The sequence below is a fragment of the Paroedura picta genome, chromosome 9 (assembly GCF_049243985.1).
Source record: "Paroedura picta isolate Pp20150507F chromosome 9, Ppicta_v3.0, whole genome shotgun sequence".
Taxonomy (NCBI): domain Eukaryota; kingdom Metazoa; phylum Chordata; class Lepidosauria; order Squamata; family Gekkonidae; genus Paroedura; species Paroedura picta.
The window spans coordinates 22,888,699-22,910,030 of record NC_135377.1 but is presented as its reverse complement, the minus strand read 5'-3'; the positions used below and the strand labels follow the sequence as shown (position 1 = coordinate 22,910,030).

The window sequence follows — 21,332 nt, the reverse complement described above, 5'->3', positions numbered from 1 at the left end:
AGGGAGCCCAAGGTCACCCAGCTGGCTGCATGTGGGGAAGAGCAGAATCGAACCCGGCATACCAGATTAGAAGTCCACACTCCTAACCACTACAAGAAACTGGTTGGTAGCTTCACTTCTCCCGTTCTGGAATAGGGGGGTGGGGTGAAACAGATGGATTTAATGGCTGGCAGCTATTTAAACTTAACAGCTGACACTCAGTCCCATCATGCTGTTAGGTTTAAATAGCTTGCAGCCATTTAACAGGTTCATTTCACTTTCCCCTGCTTTGAAGCAACTGATGAAGTTGCTCCCAGACATTTAAACAACAAAGGGGCATGTCTATCAGATACATGAAGCAGGGGGAAAGCAAAACCCACCAGTGAAGTGGCTCATAGCCATTTAAATCTAACAGCTCAGCTGCAGATCTGCACTGATCAGCTGTTAGGTTTAAGTGGCTGAACAGAACTGGAAAAAAGTATGGTGGATGTTTGGGAAAGGTGCCTTCCTCAAACATCAATTCAGGGGCTCAGAATCAACCCAGGTTTATGCCACATTCTGGCTTGTAAGCTGGTTTGTGCCCATCCCTATCAATGATGACCCATAGCTGCTTACAACATTCTTTCCATTCTCCTTTTACCCTAATCTTCTAAACATCCCTGTGAGGAGTGTGCGCCTGACCCAAGGTCATCCAGTAAAAAGAGGAGAGAGAAGATCTGGTTTTTTGTACCCTGTTTTTTTATTACCCTGAGTAAGCTTCCTCAGAGGACTGGGGATTCAACGCCAATTCTCACAGATCCTAGTCAGACACTAACCACTACATACACTGGCTCTAATTTCATCTGATCCCAAATCAAGCTATGGAGGCGACAGTCAGAGGCAGAGGCATGGATGCATTTAGTGATCTACTCCCACCTTAGGTTGCTCCCATTACTTCATGCTTGACCATTCTGGTTGCCTATTAGGAATGACACTACAGCCAGAAGTGCTACATTCTAATTTCTATTCTAGTCATACTTATTTTATAATATGGCTCCAATCCAGTTACAAACTGAAATACACAGTTCCTTGTGATGGATTATATGAATTTAGGATGTGAAATACTTTGTAATCCCAGTTTCTGGAGGAAAGCATACGTTTTAATAAATAGTAAGTCTATTTTACAGGGCTGTATTCTGAGGCAAGGTCGACTCTTTAATCATGCCTAAATAGAAGACGGAAATCGACGGGTTTTTGATGTGGTTTTTTGTTGTTGGGTTTTTCATTACTTCCTCTTTCTAGCCGAGGGGCACCAACGAGGAAAAGTTTGGGCCGCTGCTTGTGCCCACTGATTATGTGATGCGGCTGTTAAAGACACAAAGCCTTTGTTTTTTGAGGCAACCCAAGGCGAAGGTCGGCTATTACTTGGCTACAGCGCCAAGCGCACTTGACGACGCTCCTCGGGTCGCGGCAGCAGAGAACCAACGTCGGCGACCTTGCTGAAGGCGAAGAAATGGAAAGGACATAGTTCCGCGCCTCCGCCGCCAAGCCCACGCCACTCTTCCTCAGAAAAGGCTCCTGATAGGCCAGACGGGAAGGAAAAAAAGGCCGGCACGGGGCGTTTCCCTCAGCTGACTCGCCGAGTGGCGCCCGCCTTTTCCAAAACCGAACCCGGATTCGCGGCAGTAGATGAGTCAAAACGCTCACCATGCCGACGGAAAATCGAGGCTGAGGAATCCTTCCGCCCGTGAGTCTCTCTCTCCCCCCCCCCCCTTTCTTTTTAAGAGGCTGTAAGGGGGTGAGCTCTGTTTAGGAAGAAGCGGGCAAGTCACGTGCCCCCTTTCCCTCAGCCAATAGGCGAACCCAGCCCGGCCGCCTCGGAGGCTTTATAAGCCGGAGCGCGTCACAAAAGACGCCCGCGACACAGGGAAGCCGTCACTTTCGCCGAGCCGTTCGGGGGCCGCGGCCGATGTGAGAGACCGAGTCGGCGCGCGCGCGCATAGCACGCTGGGGGTGGGGCGGGGGCAGGGCCGGGGAGGGGAAGCGGCGGGCGTTGGCGGAGGCCGCTTCAGCTGCGGAGGGACGGCGAGAGAGCGAAAGCCGCTTCACGGCGCTCCCGTTGCCCGCTGTCCGGGCGGCGTCCCGCCCCCTGAGGCTGGCCAGGTCAGTGTCGGAGGGGAGGCGGGCGGACCCGGCCCCAAAGGGGCGTGTGGCTCAGCCTGCCCGCTGGAGGGAGGGGAGTGCGAGGCGGGCTGGGGCGTGGGGGAGCTCCGGCCGGCCGCGCAGTGGGTGAAGATGCCGCCCGTCTTCCGAGGGGAGAGCGGGAAGACGCCCATGGCGTGGGCGGTGGGAGCGCTGCCTTCCCTCCCCACCGTGGCGTTCACCCCTCGGGCACCCAAATCTCTCTCCGTGGCGCCCGTTCTGGGGAGCTGGGCCGCGTGGCGAGCGTGGCTTCGGGGTCCCTCCTGGAAGCCAAGCGGGAGCCACGTAGGAGTCCTGGGGCAAATACGCACAGCCTGTGTTGAGGTTGGGCCAGCGGGGGCTCGGAACTGCCTTTGGAGCCTAATGCGAGAGCCACAGCCAGATATTTGCCTATGCACCAGCCTCGGTCATGCAGTTTGGGTCACGGGCCGTTTAGTGGGGAAACATACCCCTCTGCGATCTTCTTGTGGTGCAGAGTGGTAAGGCAGCAGACATGCAGTCTGAAAGCTCTGCCCATGAGGCTGGGAGTTCGATCCCAGCATTTGGCTCAGGGTTGACTCAGCCTTCCATCCTTCTGAGGTCGGTGAAAAAAAGCTTGCTGGGGGTAAGCGGTAATGACTGGGGAAGGCACTGGCAAACCACCCCGTATTGAGTCTGCCCTGAAAACGCTAGAGGGCGTCACCCCAAGGGTCAGACATGACTCGGTGCTTGCACAGGGGATACCTTTATACCCCCCTGGGATGAAAGCAGGAGAAGAGACTTCAGGCTGGAGAGGTGTGGTGGGGGTGGATTTCTCATTTGTCTTTGCCAGCCCCCTGAATTAGTCGAGGACCAGAATAGTTTACTTCAGGGGTTGTCAAACTGCGGCCCTCCAGATGTCCATGGACTACAATTCCCATGAGCCCCTGCCAGCAAATGCTGGCGGAACACACAATGCAAATGCTGGCAGGGGCTCATGGGAATTGTAGTCCATGGGCATCTGGAGGGCCGCAGTTTGACTACCCCTGGTTTACTTGATGGTGTTGGTGGAGGTGTTAATCCTATTTTAAAAAAAGCCAAAACAAAGCTCTCTGTATGTTTGGATTGTGTGATCAGATGGGCACTGTAAAAGTTTATCATATCCTTGGTAGCTAGTTGCAGGTGATAACTTGCATAGGTCCACAAACCCCTAACAAGCTGAGGAATGTTGCTCTAGGTTACTTCTTAAAGGGTGATAAATGCTAAACTGCTCTGGATCTGGGGGTTTCACTCTCTCCTCAATGATGATGGATAGATGTTTGTTTTTGGAAGGACTGCTTGTAGCGTGTGCGTATTAGTAAAATGGATGTCTGTTTTTTTTTTAAGCAGGTTTGGTATATATGTATGTGTGTCGTTTACCAATGTCTAATGTCCAGCAGAGCTGGAAAAAATCCAAATATATGGATAGTTTTAAAAAATGATCTGAGAATTTTGTAGTACAGTTCTGCAAGGCTGGTACCCTGTACTCTTGAGCTGAACAACTAAAGGTGCTACTTAACCGTAGAAAATATTTCTCCAGCCCTGCTTAAAAGGGTGGGTGAAATTGTAGCTGTGGCTGAAAGTAGATGAATCTTGCATGAATTGGGTGCTGTGTTGTGCAGCAGACGGGAAGGAGAGCTGTGTGTTGGGGCTGCAGTAGGAACAGACAGAGCTGCTCAGGGATGGCTGTGCTGCAGTCGCTGCTTTTTAATGCTTGTCCATACAAACAAACTGCTTGTCTTTCTGTCTTTTTTTCTGTTCCCCTTCAATGTTGGAGACCTCTTCCTCCTCCTTTAATAAATTCTCTGCCTTGCTTTTCCTGGGCTACTGCTTTGTGGATGTTGGCGGCTTCTTGTTGTGACAGGAGAATGTGTGTGTGTCCTGGGCCCAGGCGGATTGGTATGTATTTTTCGTGATCCTATTTTCTGAATAATAGGAAGGAGGGGAGGGATAACAATAGTATGTATTAAGTAGAAGTTGCTGGAGGAAATGGTACCATGGAGCTGATATTTCAACTTAATCATGTTACATCCAAGTTCTCTTTGATAGGCTAATTAGTTCATATTCATTATCAGTGGGATGGGCTGATGTGGGTTTTGAAGAGAGGCAAGCCTTTTTCAAGCTCTGGCTCTATCAGATTTATTCAAGATGTTGATGTTGATATGTGCAAATGCACTAATGACTTGCATTCTTATATTATGAACATTCTGTGTTTCTAGGATAGCACTGTTGTGGGTGTTGCAGAGGCTGAATTCTTACCTGAAAAAAACAGCAGAATATTGCGCATACATACATTCTTATGAATCACAGAATTCCAAAATAATTATTTCAGAAAATTGTATTGCAATGTTATAGCATGCAACGTAGAATGAAAACAAGCAGCTGTTTTTTAATAATGCATAACAGTTTGTGTGAAACTTTACAATTATAGGCTAATATTTTTAATATAATGATGCCCAGTGGATGCTCCTTTTTTCCTGTTCATGCTCTCTTTATTTGTTTGAGTGCCTTCAGCATGGGTACACAGATTTTGGCTTGGTTTGCCAATGTCTCTGCTCAGAGCACCTACATCCCGTAATTGGGATGAGCTTTAAAAGGAAGCAAGAGCTTGTTATATTCTGCTTTGGAGGTGCCCTGGAGGCTAGCAGAACTGAATAGGATCCTACCACTCCATTGAGCAAAATGTATTCATTTACCCATTACATTATTTATACCCCCCTTTGCTTTTGGCTCAAGTTTGAATTCTTCCTCCAGTCTAAGGAGCCTTCCTCCAACTTAAATGGTTCTTCCATTGGAGGAAGAACCACTTAGTGGGGTAGATCCAAGCATCCTCTATTTAGACTACCTGCCAGCTTTTTGTTGGTAGGTGAGATATATTGTTCTCTTTACAGAATAATTCAAATTACATCTGCTTTCCCCTTCAGGCTGTTTGACAAAGTCACACAATATTGATTGAGTGTGTAGTGTATTAACTGCTAGCAGTTGAGCAAAAAGATTAAAATGGGGGATTATAGGTCTGTCTTCAGTGAAATCTTGCTACCAGACCTATTAGCAACAGAATTGAAAGCAAATCAGAAGCAGTAGCTTGGCGCCTTGTGAAAGAGGTGGATTGTTAGAAATGATTCTGATTGAACCCTTTCTATCTCTATGTATATGGAGGGAAAAAGATATTTTTAGGCGTGTGGCTCAGGAATTATTAGCTAGATCATGGGTTACCAACCTTTTCTTTAATTAGATCTTTTTCTAAAAAATCCTGAGGTACTCTTCCCAACATGTTACCGCATTTTTTCTTCCTAGAAAGAAAACTAAAAAGCATCAGAAATGAAGCTCTCAGCTCAGCAGCGCACGCACGCACACACACACACATCTCCCCCCCTACAAAAACCATAGGATAGATCTTGTGGTCTTTTCCTCAGGAAGCTCAATAAACTGGTGTTTGTGACCCTGACACAGATATTAATACAAACACTAGTTGGACAGGCTTCACAAGAAAAAGCAGATTGAACCAAAAAGATTGTTTTTTGATGTTTCTGGGTATTGGGGAGACAAAGCGAAAGCAAGAACTAAAATTCCTTAACAGGGTATAGTTATGCTGAAGACATTTTGATGTTTGAGAAAGGGTTCTAATTTTCCTTATAGAAAGAAGACAAAGCCCTTTGAAACAAAGCAAATCAAGCAAATAGAAAAGACCACCTTTAAAAAAAGGTTTGACCAGTCCAGGAATTAAAGGTAAAGGTATCCCCTGTGCAAGCACTGGGTCATGTCTGACCCTTGGGGCGACGCCCTCTAGCGTTTTTATGGCAGACTTGATACGGGATGGTTTGCCAGTGCCTTCCCCAGTCATTACCGTTTACCCCCGCCCCCCCCCCGGCAAGTTGTACTCATTTTACCGACTTTGGAAGGATGGAAGGCTGAGTCAAACCCCAGCCTCATGGTCAGAGCTTTCAGGCTGCATGTCTGCTGCCTTACCACTCTGCGCCACAAGAGGCTAGTCCAGGAATTACTGGAAGGCTATTATGCTTTGCTTGTGGACTTTGTAGGGGTACCTAGAATCATAGAGTTGGAAAAGGTCATACAGGGCATCTAGTGCAACCACCTACTTAATTCAGGATCAGACTAAAGCATCCCCGACAAGTGTTTATTTATTTATTGTATTTATATACCGCTATCTCCTGAGGCACATGGCGGTTTACATAAAACGCAGAAAACAGTACATGGAACTTAGTCTTTCATAATAATATTAACATTAAACTATAACAGAGGTAACAGAGTATAACAATGCAAACAGGTCCAGATTTCTGGGAGGAAGGCAGCAGGGGCCCTGTAGATGTTGCTGGTCATCTGGTCTCAACCAAATGCCTGGTAGAAGACCTTCCTTTTGCAGGTCCTACAGAACTGTTTTAGCTCCATCAGGGCCCTGATATCTGGGAGCTCATTCCACCAAGTGGGGGCCAGTACAGAGAAGGCTTTGGCCCTGGTGGAGGCCAGGCAGGCTTCTTTAGGGCCAGGGATCATTAACTGGTTGGTAGTGGTAGAGTGTAAAGCCCTTTGAGGGGCATAGACAGGGAGGCCTTAAAGATAATTACCAGAACCTTTAGCATGATCTGGAATTCAACTGACAACCACGGTAGTTGATGGAAAATGGGCTGACTGTGGGTTCTTTATGGTTTCTCTAGCCATTGCTTGAGTACTGCCAATGAGGGGGAGGTTATCACCTCCCTAGGCAACTACTCATATATATATATTCCATTTGGTACCTTTCTACCCATGATTTAAATCCATTATTGTGAGTGTTAGTCTTTGCTGCCAATAGGAACAGCTCCCTGCCCTTGTCTTAACTGGCAGCTTTTCAAATACTTAAAGAGAGCAGTTATGTCTCCCTCAGTCACCTCTTCTCCAGACTGAATGCTCCCAAATCCCTCAGCCTCTAAATGCTTAGTCTCCTGGCTACTGATCATCCTTGTAGCTTTCTTCTGTACTTGCTCCATTTTGCCCACAGCCTTTTTGAAATGAGGCCTCCAGCACTGTGAACCGGGTTTGATTCCCCACTCTTCCACATGGCAGCCAGCTGGGTGACCTTGGGCTCGCCATAGCACCGATAGAGCTATTCTAACCGAGTAATGTTAAGGCTCTCACAGCCTCAGCTACCTTACAGGGTGTCTGTTGTGGGGAGAGGAAAGGGAAGGTGATTGTAAGCCGCTTTGAGGCCCCTGGTAGAGAAAAGCGGCATATAAGAACCAACTCTTCCTCATCTACTCTGGGTGTGGCCTGACCAATGCATTGTACAGTGGGACTATATCATCTTATATTTTGGGTGTTATGCCTCTGATACACCTCAGGGCTACATTACCCTTTTTTGCTGCTGCATCACACTGACTGCTTATATTCAGCTTATAGTGCATCCACGCCTGAAGATCCTGTTCACATACTGCTATCCAGAAGTGTATACCCCATCCAGTATGCATGTTTCTCATTTTTGTTACCCAGATGTTGAGTTACATCTTATTCACATCTATCCATTTTTCCAGTGTGATCAGATCTCATTGAATTCTGTATCTTCAATTGTGTTTGTTCCTCCCCCCAATTTGATGACATCTGCAGATTTAATTAGTCCTTCCACCCCTCATCCAGACCATTAAAAATATTTCAAGTACCAGACCCAGAATCAAGGCCTAAAATGCCATAGACAGCAACTTGTTGAGTGCAGTTCTCCAACCAGTTCCCTGTTTACCTAACTGTCCTGGGCCTATTCTGCACACAATAGATAATGCACTTTCAGTGCACTTTAGAGGTAGATTTTCCTGTTCTGCGCAGCTGCCAAAGCACATTGAAAGTGCATTATCCTATGTGCGCGGAATGGGCCCTGCAGTCAGTCCACAGAATTTTATGGGAAATCCTGTTAAAAGCTGGTTGTCAAAGCCTGGTGGGGAAATGGGTTGCTGAAATACATGGGCCTCTGATCTAGTCAGTAGGCAGCTGCTGCCTACATTCTCAGAAAGGACGTAAGTCAGACTTGCAGAGTGGAAAGTTTTAACTCTGTGCTTGGTATTCAGGCTAGCCATGGTTGGAAAGAGTTCCATCTGAAATATGGATATTGCTGGTGAAAATATAAGAAATGGTGCCCTAATTTGCCAGATCATTAGGTTATGTAGCTGAGAATTGCTAGCTTTATGTAGTATTTGTCTGAGATTAATGTATGCAAGTTCAGTGAGTACTGCTGTTGTTTCTGTAGTATATTGTTAAACATATAACTGAGCCAATGCATTGAAATTGTTTGTGCACGGCACTGCTAATATTGGCATAAGCAATAATGCTCATGTTGTATAGAGATGTCTAGAAAAAAGGGGTAGTACTGTATGCAGTTCATCTCCATAGGGGTCAAGCTAGTTATTTCAGTGTAAATTTGTGAAGTCTGGCCGGCTCTAGAACTCCTTATAAGTGGACTATGAAATTGAAATGCTATTGTGGGTTTAATCCTGCAAGCTAGTGAAGTATATTCCATTGAATTTTTTTTTTTTTTTTGGGGGGGTGGATCTGTCTTCTGAAAGATTGAATTGTGTAAGTTTTGTTTTAAATTTTGGAAGGCTTTGAGGGAGATAACCTAAAAATAATTAAAATATGTTAAAGTGGATAGCCAGAGTTGTTGAGGATAAGCTTAATACTTTTAGCCACTAATCATTTAGAGATGCAGACCCAACTGTCTCTAGACTAAAGGCTGTTTTTGTGAGTCCTAATATACCGTTATGAAAATCTCTTGGCTGTGTTATCTGTACCCTAACCATTAGTTGATGTCTGCACTCTCAGATTAAAGTTCAGGTAAGATGGTTTGAATAGCTGTCCAGATAGGTCACCCTATGACTTCTCTAGTGTGAATTTCACCAGTGTGAATTTCCATGTATTACACTTGAAGAAATAAAATGTGAAGCAGCAAAAATGTTCCAAGTAGATACTATTCCTTTTTGGAGGCATAAAAATGGTTATCCGTTACTGTTAAACAGTCCCTTTCATTCCTTGTTTGTAATATTACTGCCATATTCATGTACCCTACTGCTTTTTCTGATCTAACTTATCTATCCGATGCATAAAAATGAAATAGTACAATCCAGAACTGCCTGAAGGAAGAAGGAAATGAATGGTAGACTATTGCATCTGTAGAGTCCAAGACACATTGTAAATGTAAGACTTACTCAGATCATGCATAACTATAGGAAATTTCGATAGTTTGCTAAACTGAAGCAGTTTCCTTGTGGAAATGTTCTTTTAACACTGTTTGTTTCCTCCATGCACTCTCCACAGCATTTTTGATCTAGTGAGTTATAAATGTGAACATACTTTCCCCAAATTTACTATTGCACCATTGCTTGGCATGTTTCCCATTCTGTGAAGAAATTGTCTTAATTCTTCCTGACTTCTGAATAAAGATGAACTATATCTCCATCTAATAATTGAAAATTACTTATGAAGTACAATTTCAAGGAGTCCCCGTATATAACTTGAGTTTTCTTGTCATTTAGTGTTGATATGGTACAAGTTTAAATTGTGGTCTAAATCAAAGTAAATGCATTTACTTGTAAGTTCCCTATTAAGTTAATGTTGTTTGTGCTTTCCCCCCCAGCAATTCCAGTCAGAAGTCCCCGGTTGCCTTTGTTCTCTGATGCCATGCCAGCACCAACCCAGCTGCTGCTCCCATTAATTCGCAACTGTGAGATTGGCAGGATATACAACACTGCATGTTACTGTCACCACAAACATCTATGTTGCTTGTCACCTCATTTGACGCATACTCATTTAAGAAATGCTCCACAGAAGAAGCTTGCAACGCTTTGTAGGCCAAAAGAAAACTTAACTCAGTTTATTCATGCCAGAAACTATGTCTCGACACCACAGAGATTTTACCTCACCCCTCCACAAGTCAACAGCATACTGAAGGCAAATGAATACAGCTTTAAAGTTCCAGAATTCGATGGCAAAAACTTAAGTTCTGTCCTTGGCTTTGATAGCAACCAGCTTCCAGCTAATGCTCCAATAGAAGACCGGAGAAGTGCAGCCACCTGCTTGCAAACAAGAGGGATGCTTCTTGGTGTCTTTGACGGCCATGCAGGATGTGCTTGTGCACAGGCTGTCAGTGAAAGACTTTTTTATTACATCGCTGTTTCTCTGTTACCCCACGAGACTTTACTTGAAATAGAAAATGCTGTAGAGAGCGGCAGGGCCCTGTTACCCATTTTGCAGTGGCACAAGCATCCCAATGATTATTTCAGTAAGGAAGCCTCCAAACTGTATTTTAACAGTCTACGAACATATTGGCAGGAACTCATTGATCTCAACACTGGGGAAACAACTGATGTGAAAGAGGCTTTAATTAATGCCTTCAAGAGACTTGACAATGATATTTCTTTGGAAGCTCAAGTAGGAGACCCAAATTCTTTTCTCAATTATCTGGTTCTGCGTGTAGCCTTTTCTGGTGCAACTGCCTGTGTGGCTCACGTGGATGGGGTTGATTTGCACGTTGCTAATACGGGTGACAGCAGAGCCATGCTGGGTGTCCAAGAAGACGACGGGTCATGGTCTGCTGTTGCCTTGTCCTATGATCATAATGCACAGAATGAAAGGGAGGTGGAGCGAGTTAAAATGGAACATCCAAAGTCTGAAGAAAAGAGTGCTGTGAAACAAGATCGGTTGCTAGGCTTGCTGATGCCTTTCAGAGCTTTTGGAGATGTCAAATTTAAATGGAGCATTGACCTTCAGAAGAGAGTGATAGAGTCAGGTCCAGATCAACTCAACGACAATGAGTATACAAAGTTTATACCACCAAATTACCACACTCCTCCTTACCTCACAGCTGAGCCAGAGGTTATACATCATAAACTAAGGCCTCAGGACAAATTCTTGATACTGGCGACTGATGGCTTGTGGGAAACTATGCACAGACAAGATGTGGTTAGAATTGTAGGTGAATACCTAACGGGTGTTCATCATCAACAGCCAATAGCTGTCGGAGGTTACAAGGTAACTCTGGGACAGATGCATGGCCTCTTAACAGAAAGGAGAGCCCGTGTTTCTTCGGCCTTTGAAGACCAGAATGCAGCAACTCACTTGATACGCCATGCTGTTGGGAATAATGAGTTTGGCACTGTGGATCATGAACGGCTGTCCAAGATGCTCAGTCTTCCAGAAGAGTTGGCACGGATGTACAGGGATGACATCACAATTATTGTTGTGCAGTTCAATTCCCATGTTATAGGTGCATGTCAGAATGAGGAGTTCTGAATTCTAAACTGAGGTGTTGAACCAAAGTTTTCAAAGAACAACCTGGCCAGTACTGCGTCTTCAGCATAGTAAAACTTATTCAGTTAATATCTGGTCATTGGCATTGTCGAGGGAGCAAGTATGCTATTAACTGTTTGTACTAGGGGACACTGGTGGAAAGCTTATAAATTATCAGGAGAACAACAATTTGGGACAACTTTGCACTAATCTTGCTTGAGCAGTGACTTGTATTACGTTACTGTATGGGGTGGCACTAAAGGCTTCATATGCATCCATGCAATGTTCTGTAGGGCAAAAAAAATCCCATATGTTTTTCACATGTAAATATACGTATGGATAGCAATTGTGATAGCTATATGGAACATTGTATGGCTACTTTGTTGTAAAACAATTCAAGTAGGGCTGATGATTTTTATATTTATGGAATAACTGGTGTCTTCTCTTCAGGAAAGGAAGAAATACTTTTTAACAAGCTGACAAATACCTTTAATTTACCTTTGGGTAGTGAAATCACAGTTGGAAGCATACCTAGAATACCAGTGTTAAACATAGATGTCTTTAAGTCATAAGTATCTTAAGCCTGTCCACAAGTATTGGAAATGCAATAATATTTTGCTTTGAATGACTTGCCTCCTCCTTATATTGGAAAGATTTCATTTGTTTGCACAGTTCAAGGACTACAGACGATCACTGAACAGTTAACTAGGAAATAGAACTACCTTAAAAACCTTTGGCTTGCATTATGAAACTGATTCTTTTTCTTAATCTTTAGACTGTCTTGCAAAATACCACACGGTTAGCAATTACCAAACCTGTTTCTTGTCAGTCTGTGCTCCTCCTTGAATCTAGGTGGTCAGTTGTCGTTTTGTAAAATAGTGCAGTTTCATGCTTTGTTAGTTTGAAATAAAGTTTGGTCGTGTTCTGGATGTTTCAAGTATCACGAGGTGAAAACTTGTCCATATTATCTTGGTTCCCATGGAGACTGTTGAAGAGTGTAATAAGATTCACAAATAAGTAAAGTTGTCATGCTACATGTTCACCTTCCCTATAAACACTGCATCATCAATGCAAACATTTTCAGAATTCCATGGATAAAGTGGACGTTTGCTTACATCTAAAATTTATATCTACCATCTAGAGCTCCTTTGACATGGTCAGGCAGATTAAAACTGTTCTCAATAGCAATGTTCTTAAACATATGTGTAAAACTGAAGATATTCCAAATGTGCATCAAAGCTGTTGCCTTTTATGTGTAATCAGATTGGCATTGATCTGTTTTGGAACCTTGGTAAGTTAGCCAGAGTTCTTTCCATCTAGGGGTAAAGGACTTGCAGATGGACATAGAAGGAATCTGCTTTTCTGCATAAATACTTCAGTGTTCTGTGGGTCTTTCTATCATGCTTATGATTGGTTCTTCAGCTGCTATGTTCTAAAGAACCAGTCATCTTGGCAATGTGGATGTTTTTAAACAAAGTGAAGAATACTTGTTTACAAACACATAAATATCTGAAGCACTTGTTTTAGCACTAATATACCATTTTCTTTTTTAAACATTGAAATTCATACTTGTATATAAGGTGGAAATACAGGTAACAAAGGTAATCACATGCTTCCTGATTTCAGGTCATATTGATACTTTATACACTCATGTTCATCTGAAGTTAACCTAAGAATATCAGTCTTTGAAGGCTACCTACTATCTTAATGATAGCACTTTCATTCTCTGTCCATTGAGCTTAATTATTCAGTTATCCTTGGTTCATATTTTCCAGACACTTGCTGAATATTCATCTTATAATTAGTAAAAATAGATCTCTAGCAGCTTCATTGTTACTGTCTTTGTGGGTGGAATATAGCTAAATATCATTACTTAGGTGAAATCTTTTGTATCCATTCTATAAAATAAACTGTTACATCATCCAGATTTCCTTTTTTTACATCTGAAATGTATAATGTATACCATTTGTCTCATTTGGGTTTGTTGTAAATCTTAATTGAACTCTAGTCCAATAAATTCAGCACTTTGGTGGGGGGCTAACTTTGTAACATGAATGAACAAAAAGATGGGATTTAAATGAAGCATTATTTATATATTGTTAAAAGAATCCCTAACTAGGTATACAATTGACAGATTGTGATCTTTAAGCAGACTTCAATAAAATCTATTACAGAGACATCTGTTCATTAGAATTGTGAGTTCCTGCATTCTGCGGGTGGTTGGACTAGATGACCCTGAGGGTCCCTTCCAACTATCTGATTCTATATATTCTATTCTAGGATTCTGCAGGATTCACTGAGCTGTTGCTTTGCCACTGATTTTGACCAGTGAGATTAGATTTAAAAGGGCAAAATTGGTATTTCTCTATGAAGATGTATGTAATAAATGTCCTGCCTAAATACAGCTTGCTTGTGGAAGGTAGGGATGGAGTAAGACTGAAGTAGAACTATATTTGAATTAATTTTATTACAAGTCTGTGCATTTTGAACACAAATACATAATGAGGTAGATATCTGATCTTTGTCTTCCAAGCAGCATGACAAAATCAGGGTCCAGTGGTACCTTTAAGACCAACAAAGATTAATTCCAGGTGTGAGCTTTTGAGTGCAAGCACTCTTCCTCAGACTCAAAAGCTCATGCCTGGAATAAATCTTTGTTGGTCTTAAAGGTGCCACTGGACTCTGATTTTGTAGTGCTGTTTCGGGCAGAGCAACACGGCTACCCACTTGAATTTGTCTTCCAACGTTTAACGTACTGTTGTTTTAGTACTACGGTTATGTTGGGCTACGTTAGGGGTTCCCAAAATGGGCAGTATGCCCCCTGTGGGGGCACTGGAAGCATTAAGGAGGAGGAGGAGGAGGAATTTTGGAGCAATAGGGGCAACCATCTGACTTTTTGCTGCAGCTGCTTTTTCCTAGCAAGAGATGTTCCAAGGTGGCTTGGATTACTGTGACCCTGGATTTGCTTGGTGGTCTCCCATCCCCAGATCAGTGCCAACCCTGCTTAGCTTGCTGAGGAAAGCAACAGCTTCAGGAGGTGGGCTGGATGGGATCATATTTATGACGAATGCCTTCCTTTCTCTTATCCTTCCCACGCTCCACCCCCAAGTCTCCAGGAATTTCTTAACCCGGAGTTGGTAACCTTTCCCCAAAAGTCTGGAAGGCAGGAAAAGACTTCTGCTCTCTCCTCACTTTCCCCATCTGGTTCTACAAATGACTTTTACAAAGAATGTATATATGTTTGTGGGGGGGGGGCACTAGGATGTGGCCTTGGGAGTCAAGGGGTAGCAGCCTGAAAAAAAATTGGGAACCACTGGGTTACATTCTTCAGAGAAGGCTTTCTCAAGTAGGATTTCATGAAACCCTGGGGTTTCTTGATGGCCCTTGAAGTGTTCTCTCATCTGGTAGTTAATTTTTATATGAGTGTTAAATATTTATCGGGTGGTATGGTCATGAAGACCACGCAAAATGGCCAGTGGGCCTGGAGGATGTGAGAAGGGCCCTGGGGTGGGTGGGGGGACACAGCTATGCTTCCCCACAATTGCACAGGTTTCTTGAAACCTGAAGTCTGTTTCAGGGGTTTCTCAATGATAAAACAGTTGAGAAAGGCTGCTTTAGAGGCTAGTTCTTTTTCTAGTAGGGCCAAACGAGTTAGATTGTACTGTTACACTGGACTGGTGGCTGGTTAATTAGTTTTGTACTCTCACTTCCAAATGCTTACTGAATGGATGTTTTCTGTTCGCTTCTGTACATGGTTGATTTCTCCTGCCTGGTCTGGAACCTGAGAATGGTACATTTGGAGACATACCTAAGGCAGGGATAAGAAGGCCTGTTGCTGTGTCTCTGTTCCAGGAGCCGTGACTTCAGAAAAAGCTGCTTGCTGTTACACATGTGTAGAGGTAATGAGAAAATGAGACACTAATAGCTACACTGAGATGTGCCGTTAACTGTAGCGGGTGTTTCAGATTGCAACACACATGGGAGTTGTTCTTAAAGAGCTGTGGTTGCCACACCTGTATGATTGCCTCCCTTACCTGGCCCTCCAGACCTGCAGAAAAGGAAATGTAATAATGAATTCATTTCTTCTTTATTGAATCTGATGAAGACCTTTAGCACCTTGAACGGTCAGAAATCCTATGTTTAATGTACCCACCCTCTCTCTGGTGACTCACTAATAGTTTTCTCTTGGCCTTTATATGCCGCGGCAGGGCTGGCATCACTTTACATGGCAAATCTTCCAGATGCCTCAGACATAGGTGAGCTGTGCATTTTCCAGTATAAGTATGATGACTCAGAAGCAAGTCCTACTGAGGTGTCATTTCATAGTTCAGGGTTGAAGGCTTGAAACCAGTATTCTGTGTCTGTTCTCCAGCCTCATTTTCATGGTGCAGGCCAATGTTCTGAGCACCTACAGTAAACAAATGGGTACAGCATGTCCCCTCCTGATGTGCTTGTTATATTGTATGGAATCTGTGTAGAGACACAGGATTAACTGCATGGAATCCTTTGATAAGTACTTAACTAAGTGTTGAGAACCATACATGTGTACATAGTATGCAGAAAGGTTTGCAGATTTTTTTTTAAACCGCATATTGTCACTTCAGTTTTACTCCCCTCCCTATGCACAAGAACAAAGTGCTTAAAACATCAGAAAATGACATGTTTATTGTTGAAATTTCTGCATATGAAGATGCTTTTGCTCAATTTTTCCTGATCATTATAACAGACTGAAAAGTGATTCCTTAAGCATGTGTAAGCTTAAGCATTCCTTAAGCTCTGGACAAATGAATGATCTAATTACCACCAGTTTCCCTCCAAAGAGAAGCTTGTCATGAGATGTGTACAAGATTTTTCATTTGGTCTGTCAATATTCCTCGAATAGTACTAACCACTTGAATAAAAGGAATGCTATCTTTCATACACCTTCAGGGAATTCATGAGATGGCATGAAAGCTACAGTTGTAGTTAGTAAGCATTGTCCAACCATTCATAAGCCAGATTTTACTAGAGGTTCTTAGTAAAAACTGCTGGAAAAGGGCAGCCTATAAATTGAAACATAAATTATGGAGAAAATAGTATTTCCTACCTTTGGGTATGTGCATTCTCCTTCCAGGGGATGCTTCAATTCAAAGGCTGAGATGTAAATGCAATTTTGATTATGATTATGGGGGACTGCTTTGTTTCCATCACTAATTTACCTTATGTGCGCTAACTCTTTACTTAGTACAGCACTTTAAATTGCCATGTTTTTCTTCTGCTTGCTACATTAGAAAGAGACCTATGCCTTGTTTAGGATGACATTTGATTATTGCTACCTTTCATATTCACAAGATGGGAGTACTTTTCCTCCTTTTATTTTGTTCCAGTAACGTGATGCAACCTGCGAACCTAGTTCACCCAGCCCCTCCTGTCCAATTTAGACTGCAGAAAATCCTGATTTTTGTTTTAACACTGCAACTGCAGACTCTGCTCATATGCCTTGAAACATTCAAACTGCTAGAACTTGAAAGCTTGGACACTGACCTAATGCACATTAGCTTATGGCATACTAGTTGTTTGTGATAAAGTATTACACAACTTTATTTTGGAAGTTTGCATGTAGGTCAATGCTTGGGTATTGTTATCCTTTAATTATAGCTGGTGGGAAACCGTTGCCTCCTGCTGTGGCCTGCATCATCTCGGGTTCCCTGAGTTTTAGCTGCCCTGACAAAGTAATATATTACCTTTGGTTCCTATTGATTTAATGTCTTTAAACTGTGGTGGAGACCCGCAGCCAAATTTAAGTGAGATAACTTGAATCAAAATGTGCAATTCAGCTGCCATTACCTCCCTGCATTCCTTCCCACCAATAGCATGTAGGCCGTTCCAATCCTAACTTCCAGGAGGGTTCTGTCTGCAGGCAGGCCTCTTTTCTCCAGTTTGGTGTAGTGGTTAGGAGTGCGGACTTCTAATCTGGCATGCCAGGTTCAATTCTGCACTCCCCCACATGCAGCCAGCTGGGTGACCTTGGGATCGCCACAGTGCTGATAAAACTGTTCTGACCGAGCAGTGATAGCAGGGCTCTCTCAGCCTCACCCACCCCACAGGGTGTCTGTTGTGGGGAGAGGAATGGGAAGGCGACTGTAAGCCACTTTGAGCCTCTTTCGGGTAGAGAAAAGTGGCATATAAGAACCAACTCTTCTTCTTCCTTTTTATATATCCTTTTAATATCCTATTCCACTTGCACCAATTACAGTGTTTAAAGCTGCTGTGCTATTGCAGCAGTTGTGGGTAGGCTGGGGTAAATTATAGACGAGCCAATAATCCATAGTGATTCAAAAACTTGCTTGCTAATGGTGTGGGTTGCATCATCCATTCTCCACCTTTTTTTGCTCACAGCCCTTTTAGGAGCTGTTTTCAGGTTCCAGGGTCCTGTGCAGTAGGTTGCCCCCTTGTGCAGTAAGCTAGGCTAAAAAAAGCCTAACTATACTCAACATGCCTTGTCATGTATGTGAGATCGATTTCTAGAATACTTGACCAAGAGAATCGCATGCATTTACCTTTATTTCTTGAATGCATTAACTCAAGCACACACACACACACAAAAGAATGGATTAAATAATTTCTTCTTTAAATGAAGGTCAGACTTTCTAGCAATCATGTTGTATGTGACAAAAAGGGTATTTCATTGATTCAGTTACCAGGTCCCCCTATAAACCCTTTGGACCCCCCTTCTCATATTTTTCAGGCTGTGGCCCCGAACAGATTTGGGAGGGCCCACAGGGAGCCATATGCCTCCCATTGAGAACGGCTGGATTAGGCTGAATGCATGCCTGATCTGTAGCCACGTTCTTATTTCAGAGCAACACTGTCTGTGCTGTCTTAAGCGAAAACAGCTCCAACTGGCTCACCAAGAAAAGTGTTCTGTAACTCTTGCCTCCTTCCAGAAGCAACATTGACTAGAATCCTAGTGCCGTTCTTCTTCTCTCCCCGCCTGCTAAACCTCTTGCATGTATCAGACTTTGCAGTTTAGAAAAACCGTCCCTGTTGCTCTCTCCAGGGAGGCTGGCTTTGGAAGGCCTAGCAGTCTGGAGGGTCTCACAACTAGGCTTGCTCTGTTTACTGTCACAGGGCCTGCTGACTAGATGAATCTCAGGAATGAGAGCGTGACTGTGAGCTCTCCTGGCACTAGGGAGGGTGGCCAATGGGGTGCTTCTGTTTGTGGGGCTGGTGCCAATTTATTTTTTTTTACAGACCTATTTATGACTTGGATGAGGATCTGCCATACCGATTTGCTGCTGCCAGTACTTTTTGTCAGCACTCGGTTGTGGGATCACGTGTGCACTTTGAGGTCATTTGAATAATCCGGCTTTAAAGACCACCGGTATCTCCAGGTAATGCAGAGGAAGATGCCTGCTCCAGATGCGGCCCTGTGGAAACTACCATCATGCTGAAGCTAATGTCAGTATCTCTGCCTTGCCTGCTCTTCCAATGCTGTTTCTTCCAGTGAATGTAGAAGGTTGTGGGGAGAGCTATCAGTTTTATCTGTTGTGTTCTCTTCCTCTACTCCTTCCGAAGGAGATGGGGAGGTGCATTAGATTTAGGACTTCAAATAATGCTGGTTGAAGGAAAGTTTATTTGTTTGGACTTCTCTTTCACTCCGTCTCAGCCGGCTCAGGGCAGATTATAGAGCACAGAAAATGCGCAAGACTTTCTTCATCCTTTCCAGAGAGAAGAGGCCAGGGATGGAAGAGTACACTTTGACGGTATCGTACGACCATGGGGAATCTGGCAAGGGAACTGGGCGTTGTCTATTCCCACTTGTAGAAATACTAGCCAATATTAGAACTTGGCTGGAGGAGCAGGGATTTCCTGCCCAATGTGTGTTAGGGTGAAAGCGTAAACTCTCCCCTGCATGCTATATTTCTAAGCATCATTAGGTATTCTCTCACATGCACTCACCTAACAAAGCACGACAGTGCATTCCCTCCCTCTTACCACTGTATAATCAAACTTTAATTGCCTTCAAAACAGTGTTTTATTCTGTATTCTGGCACAAAACCCTCTAGTTGATGAAGGCAATCCCAACATATTTCATCCTAATTGTAAGGACCAAAAATTATAGAAATGTGCCTTCTATTAGTATTATTATAGATCAATATAATAAAATATGCTTTTAATACCACCCATCTGGCAAGCTGGCTCAGGGTGGTGTACTTCATATAAAATACAACAATACAATTTCAAACCAATTTAAAAATTGGAATCGAATCAACAACGAAAGTAAAGAACAAACGGGAGGAGGGATCCAGGCACAACTAGTGCCCCTGTCTCTCGGCATCAGACTTAGGGTGATCTATGCAATGCTGACCTCTAGATTAGACTTCTGCAACTCACTTTATGCAGGGCTTCCATTGAGACTGCTCCAGAAGCTCCAACTGGTCGAGAATTGCGTTGGCCTGGGTCCTCACGGGGACCCAGTGGAGGCCACATATTAAGAAGAACACCAGTACTCTCCCAGCTGCATTGGCTCCAGATTTCCACCTCAACCCCCAGAGAGCACTGAGGTCATCTGACCAAAACGTGCTTTTGATCCCCAGTCCACAGGGGGTGAAACTGGCCTTGACCAGAGCCAGGGCTTTTCCAGCCTTTGCCCCAGTCTGATGGAATGCTCTGCTGAAAGAGATCTGGGTCCTGTTGGACCTTAACTGGTTCTGCAAGTCAGAGCTATTCCATCATGCTTGTGGTTGAGGCCCAAATTAGACCAAGAAGTGCTGACCTTTTTGCTGAAACTGGTAGATCTGCCCTCCAAGGGTTTTGAGCCCCCCCCCTCCCCAGTTCAGATTAGTCAGGGTCTATTGCAGGGGTAGTCAAACTGCGGCCCTCCAGGTGTTCATGGATGGCCACCATGCTGGCAAATGCTGGCAGGGGCTCATGGGAATTGTAGTCCATGGACATCTGGAGGGCCGCAGTCTGACTACCCCTGGTCTATTGTAACATATCAAACTGCTTTACTGTTAATATTTTAATTTCATGTATTATCTAATAGATGTTTTAAACCACGTTGCTAAGTGCCCTGAGCTATCCAGGAAGGGCAGGGTACAAAAATAAAGTTTATTATTAGTAGTAACTTTAATCCTGTGTTCATTTATTTTATGAAGGAACAAATTTCCCAAATGACCTTGTGAAGAAATATATTCTTTGGAGGTCTGAACTGAGCAAAACTGACACCTTCAGTTTTTAAAAGTTTGTCTTGGCAGGGAACCAGCTGGGTGTAAGTGTTTTAAGTCAACCTTTCCAACCTCACTTCAGCCACCCTCCAGCAAGAGGACCACGGCATGGTCAGGCCTCCCACCCCTCACTTAGATGACATCTAGTAAGGAAGAGAGATCTGAAGGACTTAAGGGACTAGAAAGACTTCAGGGAAAAGAATGCTTCCTTGCTCAATATGGTTTCGTGCTGAGAGTGAGCATGTGAACTTTTTCATTTTAATTAATGCTTGATCTCAATGCTGGTGGCAGTTCTCTGTGTGCCATCTTATCTTAAACCTCCATAATTCTGGATGCACTATTTTAAAAAGGAGTGACAGGTAAATGGGTAAGGGGGCAGTCAGTTGGTGAGCAGCGCTTCCCAGAGTGGCACACAAGGCAGTAAAATGTTCCCATGGCAACTGGACACTAGATGGTCCATAGGAGAGGCTTCTGAACAAGGCAAGGGAACTTGGGAGCCTTGGCTCTCTCAGTGGGCAATTCCTACTAAGGCCAGGTGGCAGCACCAGTTGAACACAGAGAGAAAAAATCCTCTTTGGGAGCTGGGAAAATCAAGTGGGTGATGTGCCGGGCAGAGGCCTTCAGCAGCCACCTGGGCCCAGAGACCTTGAAGGGCATGGTGGAATAGGACCTGCTGGGCCCAGCATACTTGTTATGCCA

At 43.8% G+C, this 21,332-nt stretch overlaps 2 protein-coding genes across 11 annotated transcripts in view; both read left to right on the top strand.

Annotated features, from left to right (window-relative positions):
- The first annotated feature begins 1,449 nt into the window (after positions 1–1,449).
- On the top strand, positions 1,450–13,347 carry PDP1 (pyruvate dehydrogenase phosphatase catalytic subunit 1). 7 transcript variants are annotated; one of them, XM_077351907.1, is made up of 4 exons: positions 1,999–2,121; positions 4,022–4,056; positions 5,797–5,886; positions 9,773–13,347. In XM_077351907.1, the coding sequence occupies exon 4, from the start codon at positions 9,817–9,819 to the stop codon at positions 11,425–11,427; it is 1,611 nt and encodes a 536-aa protein (XP_077208022.1). In that variant the 5' UTR covers positions 1,999–2,121; positions 4,022–4,056; positions 5,797–5,886; positions 9,773–9,816; the 3' UTR covers positions 11,428–13,347. The 7 variants fall into 7 exon arrangements, with proteins under 7 accessions (XP_077208016.1, XP_077208021.1, XP_077208018.1 ...); XM_077351903.1 differs by lacking the exons at positions 1,999–2,121; positions 5,797–5,886 and adding an exon at positions 1,851–1,929; XM_077351904.1 differs by lacking the exon at positions 5,797–5,886 and having other exon boundaries at positions 1,985–2,121.
- Positions 13,348–17,687: 4,340 nt separating this feature from the next.
- The window catches only part of LOC143844588 (uncharacterized), a 53,596-nt gene continuing 49,951 nt past the window's right edge, over positions 17,688–21,332 (top strand). For 3 of the 4 annotated variants that reach the window (XM_077351899.1, XM_077351900.1, XM_077351898.1), the window contains exons 1-2: positions 17,688–18,864; positions 19,073–19,169. In XM_077351899.1, the coding sequence (XP_077208014.1) occupies positions 18,851–18,864; positions 19,073–19,169 (111 nt within the window). In that variant the 5' untranslated portion in view covers positions 17,688–18,850. The remainder of the gene's footprint in view (positions 18,865–19,072; positions 19,170–21,332) is intronic. The other variant, XM_077351897.1, reaches the window with a different exon arrangement.